The 13,781-nt window shown below is 43.0% G+C and overlaps 1 protein-coding gene across 16 annotated transcripts in view; it reads right to left on the reverse strand.

The window, feature by feature from the left end:
- The window catches only part of MBTD1 (mbt domain containing 1), an 87,858-nt gene that overhangs the window by 46,062 nt on the left and 28,015 nt on the right, over positions 1 to 13,781 (reverse strand). For 7 of the 16 annotated variants that reach the window (XM_063629900.1, XM_063629898.1, XM_063629897.1 and 4 more), the window contains one exon: positions 3,627 to 3,828. In XM_063629900.1, coding sequence (XP_063485970.1) covers positions 3,627 to 3,780 — 154 coding nt within the window. In that variant the 5' untranslated portion in view covers positions 3,781 to 3,828. Of the gene's footprint in view, positions 1 to 3,626; positions 3,829 to 11,698; positions 11,831 to 13,781 lie in introns of those variants that run through there. The other 9 variants (XM_063629889.1, XM_055257409.2, XM_063629895.1 and 6 more) reach the window with 4 other exon arrangements.

Below are 13,781 nucleotides of genomic sequence, written 5' to 3' on the forward strand. Positions count from 1 at the left end.
TTATTCTCTAAACAGTATAGTATTAATAATTATTTGCATGGCATTTACACTGTATTAGCTATAAGTAATCTAGACATGATTTAAAGTATATGGAAGGATGCGCATAAGTTATATGTAAATACCACATCATTTTATATAAGGAACTTGAGCATTTGTGAATTTTGGTATCTGAGGGAAGTCTTGGAACCAATCCCCCATGGATACCAGGGGACAACTGTACTTACTTACAAATATATGAGAAATCATGGAAAAAAGATCAAAGTGCCAGAAGATTGCAGGTGAACAAAGGGTATCTACTGGGAGAAAAAACTAAATGGTTTTCTGTTGCAAAAATTCTAGAACAGATTGTTAAAGAACGTTCTGAACACCTAGACAGAAAAGTTGTGATCCCAAGGAGACAGCGAATCTTTGCCAGAAATTATACAATGTCAAACTAGAATTCCCACAAGTAGGATACAAGTTCCATCAGGACAGGAAACTTATTCTGTGTTGTTCATCTGCATATCTCCAGTATTTAAAACAGATGCTAGCACACACAAAGCTTCAATAAACGTTATTTCCTTTTATGATAGGATTACTAGGCTGGTATGTTATAATCAAACCATGGCAAGAATACACACTAACAGGAGCTAACACATTTGATAAAATCTCATGTAGCTTTGATAACAGGACTGAGAAATTTCAGCTGGAGCGGAAGACACACAGGTAGTTTTTTTTTTTTTTTTTTTTTTTTTTGAGACAGAGTCTTGATCTGTCACCCAGGCTGGAGTGCAGTGGCACGATCTCGGCTTACTGCAACCTCCGCCTCCCGGGTTCAAGCAATTCTCCTGCCTCAGCCTCCTGAGTAGCAGGGACTACAGGCACACACCACCATGCCTGGCTAATTTTTTGTTAGAGATGGGGTTTCACCATGTTGCCCAGGCTGGTCTCGAACTCCTGAGCTCAGGCAATCTGCCCGCCTCAGCCTCCCAAAGTACTAGGATTACAGGCGTGAGCCACCACGCCCAGTGACACCCAGGTAGGTTTTAACTGGAGGATGACCACACCCAGTGAATTCTGATAAATGAAGTTTTTTGACATGGTCTGCACGACTATCAGCCCCTGTGCTGTTCATAATTTTTTTTAATTTTATTTTTTTATTTTTCGCTCTGTAGCCAGGCTGGAGTGCAGTGGCATGATCTCAGCTCACTGCAACCTCCGCCCCCCGGGTACAAGCAATTCTTCTGCCTCAGCTTCCTGAATAGCTGGGACTACAGGCACATGCCACCATGCCCAGCTAATTTTTTTCAATTTTTTTTCGTAGAGACGGGGTTTCACCATGTTGGCCAGGATGGTCTCGATCTCTTGACCTCATGATCTGCCTGCCTCGGCCTCCCAAACTGCTGAGATTACAGGCATGAGCCACCACACCTGGCCATGCTATTCATCTTTTTAATCAAAAGACTAGAATAGGATCTACAGGGCAGAATTATCAAAACTGTAAATGATATAAAACTGGAAGATTAGATGACACAGCATTCAATATTAGATGACAGAATTAGCAATCAAAAATTTCTAAGACTGGGCAGCGTGCAGTGGCTCACACCTGTAATCCCAGCACTTTGGGAGGCTAAGGCAGCTGGATCGCTTGAGTTCAGGAGTTTGAAACCAGCCTGGGCAATATGGTGAAAATTGCCCATCTCTGAAAAAAATACAAAAATTAGCCAGGTGTGGGCCGGGCGCGGTGGCTCAGGCTTGTAATCCCAGCACTTTGGGAGGCCGAGGCGGGCGGATCACGAGGTCAGGAGATCGAGACCATGGTGAAACCCCGTCTCTACTAAAAATACAAAAAATTAGCCGGGCGTGGTGGCGGGCGCCTGTAGTCCCAGCTACTCGGAGAGGCTGAGGCAGGAGAATGGCGTGAACCTGGGAGGCGGAGCTTGCAGTGAGCGGAGATCGCGCCACCGCACTCCAGCCTGGGTGACAGAGCGAGACTCCGTCTCAAAAAAAAAAAAAAAAAAAAAATTAGCCAGGTGTGGTAGCATGTGCCTACAGTACCAGCTACTTGGGAGGGTGAGGTGAGAGGATCATCTGAGCTCGGGAGGCAGAGATTGCCGTAAGTCGAGACCTTGCTGCTGCCATTCCAGCCTGGGTAATAGAGCAAGACTGTCTCAAAAAAAAAAAAAAAAAAAAGCCTGGGTGTGGTGGCTCACCCCGGTAATCCCAGCACTTTGAGAGGCCAAGGCACGCAGATCGCTTAAGGTCAGGAGTTTGAGACGGCCTGGCCAATATGGTGAAACCCTATCTTTACTAAAAATACGAAAATACACCAGGCATGGTGGCGCAGGCCTGTAGTCCCAGCTACTTGGGAGGCTGAGGCAGGAGAATCGGTTGAACCCGGGAGGCGGAGGCTACAGTGAGCCGAGATTGCACCACTGCACTCCAGCTTGGGCAACAGAGTGAGATTGTCTCAACAACAACAACAACAATTTCTAAGACTGACAGTAAGAAAAAGGTTATATAGAGAGATCCAAAGTCCTACATCTTGGGTTTAAAAAGTTAACCGCACTAAGACTGGTTTAAACTGGGTTATTAGTTCATGTGGTAAAGGTCAAAGGACATCAGTTATTTACAAGTTCATCATCATTTTCAAGAAAGCTAAAGCAATTTTGGTGGCACGAATGGAAACAGTGCCTTGAAAAGGGGAGACAAAGGTTGAACTATCTTCTGGCCTCACACAGGATGACCACTTGTTTGGTTCCCACATTTCCAGGATGTGGGACTTTCAATGGTAAAACCAGGACAGTTCCAGGCAAATCAGGATGACTTGTTACCCCACTACCACATAATCTGAAGTGTCCCCAGAATACAGTGACCAGGATATCAAAGAATTAAATCACTGGGATACACCATGAGAGAAATGGTTGAAGCAACTATGGCTCCTTGGTATGTCTTAGAGATAAATCAGAACAAAGGGTTCTATTGTGGAAAAAAAAGATGTCATCAGAACAAGGATTAGAATTATTCTGTGTAGCTTTAAAAAGCAAAACTTTCCAGACTCCCAGAAGCAAAGTTAAAAAGGCAAAACTAAGACCAAAAGATAAAAGTTGGAGGAAGGAAATTTTGGTTCAATAAAGAGACTATTCTAGTAATTTGAGATACTAAGAAATAAAACTTCTTCCTTTTCATTTCCTTTTTCTTTTTCAAGCCAGATTTTAGGAAGAAAGAAATTCCTTACTGAGTCAGAGAATACCCAAGCACCAGTTATGTTAAAACAGAAATCACAAGAAATTAATATAGAGGAGGGAGCCCAACCTTTAATGCCTCTTTCAACTTCATAAGCCCATGATCCTATGCACTTCTACTTTCAGTTACAGAGGCATTTCTTATCTAATTACTGAATTTATATCCACATGAAGTTTCTCACTGGCCTTTTGTTTTTTATTTTGTTGTATTTGCTTTCCACCAGGAGGTAGGCAAAATAAAGAGTTAAACGCCAACTCAGCGATCTTATCTTGAATTATAAACGTCAGCTCTTCAAACTGCCCCTTAATAATTCTAAGGAAGGGGGAATGACAGAAGAAACCAAATGAAAACACACCCTTAAACACAAAGCTGTGGAACAGGTGGAGGTTATAAATACTCACCCATGCCAGATTTACCATCTGGGTATGTGTAGACTTGCCCATTGTTTTTGATGATCGGGAGATTAGAAGGTAAAGGAGCGACTTCTTCCTCACTCTCTTCGGAGCTGGAGCTGCTGCTTGTGTCCTCACTGCAGCTATCATAACCGTCAAACATCCCGAAAGAATCTCTTCTTTTCCTTTCAGATCGTGAAGAATGTTCAGTCTTTGAAGTAGAGAAACCAGTGACACATGACACAACACTCATACACACCCCCTAAAAGACCCAAGCACAAATTCTGGTAAATGAGATTTGATAAATGAAAACACAGCCCTGAGAAATAACCATTTTCTTTTTTTTTTAAATGCTTTGAGACAGAGTCTTGCTCTGTCACCCAGGCTGGAGTGCAGTGGCACAATCTTGGGTCACTGCAACCTCCACCTCCCACAGTCAGATGATCCTCCCACCTTGGCCTCCTGAGTAGCTGGGACTACAGGCAAGTGCCACCATCCCATAAACGATTTTGTGTTTTTTTGTAGAGATGGGGTTTTGCAAGGTTGCCCAGGCTGGTCTTTAATTCCTCCTCTCAAGCAATCTGCCCACCCAAGCCTCCCAGAGTGCTCGGATTATGGATGTGAGCCACCTCCCCACCTCAAGGGATGTCCTGCCTCTGCATCCCAAAGCACTGGGATGATAGGTGTGAGCCAGTGTGCCTCACCCAGATTTCTTTTTTCTTTTTAATTACGGGATGGGCATGGTGGCTCATGCCTATAATCCTAAGACTTTTTTTTTTTTTTTTTGAGACTGGGTCTCACTCTGTTGCCCAGGCTGGAGTGCAGTGGCACAATTTCGGCTCACTGCAACCTCTGCCTCCTGGGTTCAATTGATTCTCCTGCCTCAGCCTCCCGAGTAGCTGTGATTACAGGCGCATGCCACCACACCCAGCTAATTTTTGTATTTTTAGTAGAGACAGGGTTTTGCCATGTTGGCCAGGCTGTTCTCAAACTCCTGACCTCGGGTGATCCGCCCACCTCAGCCTCCCAAAGTGCTGGGATTACAGGCGTGAGCCACTGCACCCAGCCTAATCCTAGCACTTTGGGAGGCCGAGATGGGAGGATAGCTTGAGCCCAGGAGTTTGAGACCAGCCTAGGCAACATGGTGAGACTCCCTCTCTACCAAAAAAAACAAAACAAAAAAAACCATATAAAAATAATTGTGGGCCAGGCATGGTGGCTCACTCCTATAAGCCCAGCACTTTGGGGGGCCGAAGTGATGAGAGGAGTTTGAGGAGTTGAGGAGTTTGAGACCAGCCTGGGCAACATGACAAAACCCTGACTCTACAAAAAATACAAAAATTAGCTGGGTGTGGTGGCACGCATCTGTAGTCCCAGCTATGTGGGAGGATCACTAGAGCCTGAGAGGTGGAGGCTGCAGTGAGTTGAGATCATGCCACTGCACTCCAGCCTGCATGACAGAGAGAGACCATGTCTCAAAAATAAAATAAAATAAAAATTGTGGTGAAATATACGTAACAAACACGATTTTTAAATTTGCCTTTCATCTCTAAAACTAAACTTCTAGACCAATTTGGAGTATCCAGAAAATATGGATGCTTTTCTTCTTTCTTTTTTTGATGACAGAGTCTCGCTCTGTCACCTAGGCTGGAGTGCAGTGGTATGATCTCAGCTCACTGCAATCTCCATCTCCCAGGCTCATGTGATTCTTGTGCCTCAGCCACCCGAGTAGCTGGGACTACAGGTGTGTGCCAACATGCCCAGCTAATTTTTGTACTTTTAGTAGAGATGGGGTTTTGCTATGTTGACGAGGATGGTCTTGAACTCCTGGCATCAAGTGATCGCCTGTCTCAGCTTCCCAAAGTGCTGGGATTACAGGCCTGAGGCACTGCATCCAGCCAACATACAGACGTTTTTAAAAATTGCTTTGGGGCCGGGCGCGGTGGCTCACGCTTGTAATCCCAGCACTTTGGGAGGCCGAGGCGGGCGGATCACGAGGTCAGGAGATCGAGACCATGGTGAAACCCCGTCTCTACTAAAAATACAAAAAATTAGCCGGGCGTGGTGGCGGGCGCCTGTAGTCCCAGCTACTCGGAGAGGCTGAGGCAGGAGAATGGCGTGAACCCGGGAGGCGGAGCTTGCAGTGAGCCGAGATTGCGCCACTGAACTCCAGCCTGGGCAGCAGAGCAAGACTCCGTCTCAAAAAAAAAAAAAAAAAAAAAAATTGCTTTGGGCTGGGCGTAGTGACTCACGCCTGTAATCCCAGTACTTCGAGAGGCCGAGGTAGGCGGATTATGAGGTCAGGAGATCAAGACCATCCCCTGGCTAACACGGTGAAACCCTGTCTCTACTAAAAATATAAAAAAATTAGTTGGGTTTGGTGGCAGATGCCTGTAGTCCCAGCTACTGGGGAGGCTGAGGCACGAGAATGGCATGAACCTGGGAGGCGGAGCTTGCAGTGAGCCGAGATTGAGCCACTGCATTCCAGCCTAGGTGACAGAGTGAGACTCTGTCTCAAAAAAAAAAAAAAAAAAAAAATTGCTTTGCTGGTTGGGCATGATGGCTCACATCTGTAATCCTAATACTTTGAGAAGTCAAGGCTGGTGTATTGCTTGAGCCCAGGAGTTCAAGACTAGCCTGGGCAATATGGCAAAACTCCATCTCTACAAAAAATACAAAAATTAGCCAAGTATGGTGGCTTGTGCCTGTGGTCCCAGCTACTTGGGAGGCTGAAGTAGGAGGATAGCTTGACCTCAGGAGGTCGAGGCTGCAGTGAGCCATGATCGTGCCCCTGCACTTCAGCCTGGGCAAATGAGTGAGACCCTGTCTCAAACCCAAAACCAAGAACCACTTTGCTTGATACTTTATCATGTTGGAAAAGAAAAAGAAAAAAAATCACTGCTAAGAGCTCTGAAGGGTCTAACAGAAAATTCTGCCTTTCAGCTGGGCACAGTGGCTCACGCCTGTAACCCCAGTACTTTGGGAGGCTGAGGCGGGGAGATCGCCTGAGGTCAGGAGTTTGAGATCAGCCTAGTCCACATGGGGAAATCCTGTCTCTACTAAAAATATACAAAAATTAGCTGGGCGTGGTGGTGCACGCCTGTAGTCCCAGCTACTTGGGAGGCTGAGGCACAAGAATCGCTTGAACCCAGGAGGCAGAGGTTGCAGTCAGCCAAGATTGTGCCACTGCACTCCAGCCTGGGCGACAGAGCAAGATTCCATCCCAAAAAAAAAAAAAAAAAAAAGAAAATTTTTACCTTTTACAATTTTAAGATGGCAAATATTTCAAAAATTGTAGGAGATAATATTTCTACATATATATTTATTCAGTTTTTAAAAAAACATAAACAATGGTTTAAAACCCAACCAATTTTCTCAAGCTAAACAGTATTTCCTTAGAAAACCAAATACCACATGTTCTCACTTATAAGTGGGAGCTAAATGATGAGAACACATGGACACATAGAGGGAACAGCAGACACTGGGGCCTATTGGAGGGTGGAGGGTGGGAGGAGGGAGAGGACCAGGAAAAATAACGAATGAGTACTAGGCTACTAGGCTTAGTATCTGGGCGATGAAATAATCTGTTCAACAAACCCCCATGACACACATTTACCCACATAGCAAACCTGCACATGTACCCATGAACTTAAAATAAAAGTATTAAAAAAAATTTCCTTTACAAAGAAAAATACAAAGAAGTTATATCATCTTTAGTGAATGCTAGTCTTATGTCTCCTCCAAGATGTCACCTCATTCAAACCACAAAAAAAAAAAAAAAAAAAACCAAGAAAAAACTAATATTGCTACTCTAACCACTTCCAAAATAAATTCCAAAACTACAGGCTTTGTGAGAAGTGAAAAGAAAACAGGAGACAATAAAAAGGACAAAAAAAAATGGGAGGCCGGGCGCGGTGAGTCACGCCTGTATTCCCAGTGCTTTGGGAGGCTGAGGTCAGGAGTTTGAGACCAGCATGGCCAATATGGCGAAACCCCACCTCTACTAAAAATACAAAAAAAAATTAGCCGAGAGTAGTGGTAGGCGCCCATAATCCCAGCTACTCGGGAGGCTGAGATGGGGAGAATTGCTTGAACCTGGGAGGCAGAGGTTGCAGTGAGCTGAGATGGCACCACTGTACTCCAGCCTAGGTGACAGAGTAAGAGTCCTTGGGGCGGGGCGGGGGTGGGGGACGGGAAAGGTATCTCAAATGCAAAATAAAAACAGGCAACGGGCCACTGGCTGAGGCCCAGCTCATGTTCCTAAACCTAACAAACAACAACAGAAAAAAAAAAAAAAAAAAAAAAACAAGAAAAAGAAAAAACAAACAGGCCAGGTGCAGTGTCTCATGCCTGTAATCCCAGCACTCTGGGAGGCCGAGGCTGGAGGACTGCCTGAGCCCAGGAGTTCAAGACCAGTCTGGACAACATAGGGAGACCCTATCTCTACTAAACAAACACGAAAACAAAACAAAATCATTATAAAATATTAAGTGAGTTATAACCAGAGAGATGAAAACTATCAACTCAAGAATCTTTGAGATTTGGCACCTATCCTTTTTCTTTTGCTATATAGATACAGTTTTTTTTTTTATCCTCTCACACTACACTTTAAGCTAAGATTTTTTTTCCTGGCTAGTCCACCTTCTTTTTGGTATTAAATGACCACAAAACAAAGCTAATATTACATGACCAGTAACAAGGCTGAAATCTGTTGTCTAAAATTTGACAAGATAAAACCATCCACATGTCATTGTCAGGTATTAAACATTTGCACTGAGACAGGAAACTAATTTTCAGTTGTATCAAGTGCAGCTATGAAAGCTACAAAAACTGATTTCTTAGTCCACACAATGGAAATATTACATTACCAAAGAAGTCCCCTTGGGAGGTTATATACATGTTCTAATAATGTTGCCACAGCCCAGCCATTTTTAGTACACTTCTTTTGTTTGTTTTTTTTTTGAGACGGAGTCTTGCTCTGTCACCCAGGCTGTAGTGCAGTGGCACGATCTTGGCTCACTGCAAGCTCCGCCTCCTGGGTTCATGCCATTCTCCTGCCTCAGCCTCCCAAGCAGATGGGATTACAGGCGCCCACCACCATGCCCAGCTAATTTTTTGTATTTTTAGTAGAGACGGGGTTTTATTGCGTTAACCAGGATGGTCTCGATCTCCTGACCTCATGATCCACCTGTCTCGGCCTCCCAAAATGCTGGGATTACAGGCATGAGCCACCGCGCCCAGCCAGTATACTTCTTTTAGTACTGCCTTTTAGATACAATTTTAAAAAGAAAAACCTATCATTTGTGGTCACTTCAGAATTATTCCTCCTGTTCCCTGCATCAGTCTTCCCTAGCTTGGTCATCTATCTGATTCAGCAGACTTGCTTCTGAATAACTTTTAGGTATTTCCATAAATCAAAGGTATCTTCAAAGAATCAAGATTTGCTACAATCAGGAGATCTAAAAGATGAAGTGAGACCTTGAAGGCAATACAAAAGAAAAGTTCTAACAGCACTTTGAACTGACAATGTGGAAGGGAATGGGACAACCACATTTAGACACAGTGTGGTGTTATGAACACAGAATTCTGACAAATATGGGTTAAGACTCAATTTTGATACTTGTTAGCTGTGAACTTGTGCAAGTTATGGGTTTCTTCTCTTACTCATTCGACATCTATTTATCAAGTATTTGTGAGTCTCATAGTAACCAAGGCTAAAGACAGAAGAGCGTACAAAGCAGACAAGATCCATGGTTTTCAGGAAGACTGTAAGCTACTGGTAGGAGACTGTAAGCTACTGGTAGGAGACTGTAAGCTACTGGTAGGAGACTGTAAGCTACTGGTAGGAGACTGTAAGCTACTGGTAGGAGACTGTAAGCTACTGGTAGGAGACTGTAAGCTACTGGTAGGAGACTGTAAGCTACTGGTAGGAGACTGTAAGCTACTGGTAGGAGACTGTAAGCTACTGGTAGGAGACTGTAAGCTACTGGTAGGAGACTGTAAGCTACTGGTAGGAGACTGTAAGCTACTGGTAGGAGACTGTAAGCTACTGGTAGGAGACTGTAAGCTACTGGTAGGAGACTGTAAGCTACTGGTAGGAGACTGTAAGCTACTGGTAGGAGACTGTAAGCTACTGGTAGGAGACTGTAAGCTACTGGTAGGAGACTGTAAGCTACTGGTAGGAGACTGTAAGCTACTGGTAGGAGACTGTAAGCTACTGGTAGGAGACTGTAAGCTACTGGTAGGAGACTGTAAGCTACTGGTAGGAGACTGTAAGCTACTGGTAGGAAGAAAGCAAGCAAGGCTGTGTGAGGGTAGAGTCACTCGACCAGGAGCGATTAGCTGAGATTCCGCAGTGAGGACAGTCTCAGTGAGGTAAGACCATGAGGACAAAAAGGCAGCCACTTAAACATCTGATGCTGACATATTCTAGGCAAAGGAAAGTGCAAGACAAGGGCTTTCGGGCTAGAATAAACTTAGCGCACTTGGAGGCCAGTGTGGCTGGCACCCAGTGTGAAAGGTATGGGAGATGAGGTCAGAGGATGTAGGGAACAGATTATGAGGGCCCTTGTAGGCCAGGATAAGGAATTGATTTTTTTCCTGGAGGCAATGGGAAGACATTATGAATTATTTATCACAGTGCCTGCTCTACACATTTAATAAACACTGGCTAGATTCTACGTTCTAATAGAGTCATACAGCTCACCTCCATTTGGAGGCGACCTTTTATACTCATAGTTTTCTTGTTTTTTGAGACAGAGTCTTGCTCTGTTACCCAGGTTGGAGTGCAGTGGCACGATCTCAGCTCACTGCAACCTCTGCCTCCTGAGTTCAAGCGATTCTTTTGCTTCAGCCTCTCAAGTAGCTGGGACTACAGGCGCCTGCCACCACGCCAGGCTAACTTTTGTATTTTTAGTAGAGATGGGGTTTCACCATGTTGGTCAGGCTGGTCTCAAACTCCTGACCTTGTGATCCGCCCGCCTTGGCCTCCCAAAGTGCTAGGATTACAGGTGTGGGCCACCGGCCTGGCCAGACCTTTTATATCCATAGTTTTCATATAGGCTTGTCTACTATTAATATATAGCCAACTTGGTTAGCAGCTAATATAAGATTATTGACCCTTAAATGTCAACCCAGAATATCTTATTCTGACTCTATTTTCAAGGAATATAGCCTTAAAATTTCAAGAGGTCAATGATTACAGATATTTTGTTTTCAATAATTACAGGCTATATAGTATTTTTTTAAAAAGTACCATGGTCAAAGATGTTTGGGAAATTTTCCTCACGTCAAGGTCTTCTGGAGACTTTAATATGCTTATGAACATTATAGTGATTAAAGAGGAATATACAGTATGCAGTCTTTTCTAAAGCATCTTTTAGGACTGTTTTAGAGAAATGTTCTCTGATCTTTTCCATGGTCCTAGCACACACAGAAAATGATCATCTGCACAACACAAGGGGAATAAACCCCTGGATGCACCCAGCCTAAGGCCTCTGACTGTCCTAAGTATTGCAGGAATGAATACCTGGACATACTCCTAATCTAAGGAACACTGGTTAGTAAGCTTTGTTCTACTTAGGCAATGTGGTTTTCTAAAGTGGTTTTTTTTTTTGTACTTTTTCCCCCTTGCAAACACTACAGTGACTTATCTTTTTTTTATATACATTAGGATAGAATACCAGTGAACTAAATATTAATATATAAACTATAATTGATTTACCCTACGTAAAACTTACCTTTTATTCACTATGAGGGCGCTTAACTGGAAACTCCTACATTAGACCGAAACCCCTGAAAGGGCCTGTAACTTCACTAAAAGGATGAGTGAGAAAGAAGTTGATTATACGCAAAAGACCTGCAAGGGAGCATTTCAGGTCCGTGCTCTCGGTGAAGAGGCTTCTCTGGGATTTTGTAATCGCAGGCCTGACCTCAGGAGTTAAGTCTGAGGTTGAAATTTTCTCTTCCCTCTATGGTCAGGGAACTCCCAGGCCAAGAAATTAAAGTGGTTCCAAGCTACCAGTGCCCTCTGATACCTAGCAGAAGCAAACCTAAATTAGATCAGGAAATAAGTCACCTACCATTCAGGCCTTGCAGCATTCCCACCAATTTTATCAAGTATGAGCACACGATCAAATAGCAAACACATAATAAGTAATCCACCATGAGCAAGCATCAGCAGAACTGATTAAGAATCCCCAATACTTTGGGCACTGGAATTGACAGAGACAGAACATAAAATAAGCATTATGCATTGTTTAATAAGAAAAATATTATTGAAAAATAAGCAATATAAAACAAATGCCTACTTATTAGACATGGCTAAAGAAAATTAAAACATGGAAGATACATGATAAACACTCAAAATGCAGCAAAGAAAAATAGAAAACTGGAAAACAAGCTGTCAAAATAAGAGAACAGAATGTAAAGATCCAATAAAAGTCTAATAAGAATTCTTAAAGGAGCGAATATGGAGAATGGAGAAAGGCAATGTTGAATTAGATACTGGCTAAGAATTCTGCAGAAATGAGAACATGAATTAGGCCAGGCACAGTGGCTCATGTCTATAATCCCGGAACTGTGGGAGACCAAGGCAGGAGGACTGCTTGAGGCCAGGAGTTCGAGACCAGCCTGAGCAACAAAGCGTGACACTGCCTCTACAAAAAAATAAAAATAAAAAAAATTAGGCGGCTGTGGTGGTATGTGCTTGTGGTCCCAGCTACTCAAGAGGCTGAGAAGAGAGGATCACTTCAGCACAGGAGATTCAGTCTGCAGTGAGGCGCAATCACAATTGCGCCACTGCACTCCAGCCTAGGCGACAGAGCGAGACCTTCCCTCACCAAAAAAGAGTGAGGGAGAGAGAGAGAGAGAACCTGAATTCACAGATAAAACTATAATGTAAATTAAGCACAACAAAAAGGTATCCACATCTAAACAGATCATAGTAAAACTGCAGCACATCAAAGGAAAGATATTAAAAAGGAACCAATCACCACAGTGAAGCTCAGCAGTCAACAAGCTCTACTCAGGTAGACAGTCTAATCAGGTGCTTAGTACCTAACCATTAAGGCCTTTAAGTATATGAAACGACAAAACAAATCTCCAGGAAAGATGCATCTATAGGAAACAGAAGAAAAGCAAACAGCATAAGAAAACTCCAAAAAAAATAACGAATTCTTCAGAGATGTAAGAATAGGATACTATCAGAGAACAAGATAGACTTTGGAGTTTAAAAACAAAAATGGCAAAACAAATTCAATAAATGGATGATAAAGTCAAGGAAATCTTTCAAAAAGCAAGTGTGTGTGTATACATGAGACAAAAAGCTAGGCAACAAGAAAGAAAAAAATGAGTTCAATCTAGAAGATCCAAAATCCAATTAAGAGATATTCAAGAAAGAGAAAACAGACGGGAACAAAGTTACATGAAAGAAAATAAACAAAACAAAACAAATTTTCAAGACCAAAATGGGGCATCCACATTTAAAGAGACCATATAAGCCCAGCTTAACGACTTAAAAAAAAATTTATACCAACATGCATCATTATAACAATTCAGAACTCTGCCAATACTGATATTAAAAGCTTCGGCACTATGCTACACAAAAAGAGAAGGGAATCAAAATATCAGTGGACTTCTCAACAGCAAGACTGATAAATGCCTTGCTTTCAGATTTCTAAAGAAAAAAATTCTTACCAGAAAATCTATACTCAAAGCTCCAAGTGAAAATAAATGAAATTAAAAATAGAAAAAAGGAAAAAAAAGAAAACAAAATTGGTTTTTTGAGATCAATAAAACTGATAAACCTCAAATCAAGAGATAGAAAAAAAAAAAAAAGACACAAATATCCCAATATCATAAATGAAAGAAGTAACAAGGCCAGGCGTGGTGGCTTACGCCTGTAATTCCAGCACTCTGAGAGGCCGAGGTGGGTGGATCACCTGAGGTCAGGAGTTCGAGACCAACCTGGCCAATGTGGCAAAACCCCATCTCTACTAAAAATACAAATATTAGCTGGGTGTAGTGGTGTGCACCTGTAATCCCAGCGACTCAGGAGGCTGAGAAAGGAAAACAGCTTGAACCCGGGAGACAGAGGTTGCAGTGAGCTGAGATTGCACCATTGCACTCCAGCCTGGGCCACAGAGGAGAGACTTTGTTCCCCCT

Source organism: Symphalangus syndactylus, chromosome 20 (assembly GCF_028878055.3).
Source record: "Symphalangus syndactylus isolate Jambi chromosome 20, NHGRI_mSymSyn1-v2.1_pri, whole genome shotgun sequence".
Lineage (NCBI taxonomy): Eukaryota > Metazoa > Chordata > Mammalia > Primates > Hylobatidae > Symphalangus > Symphalangus syndactylus.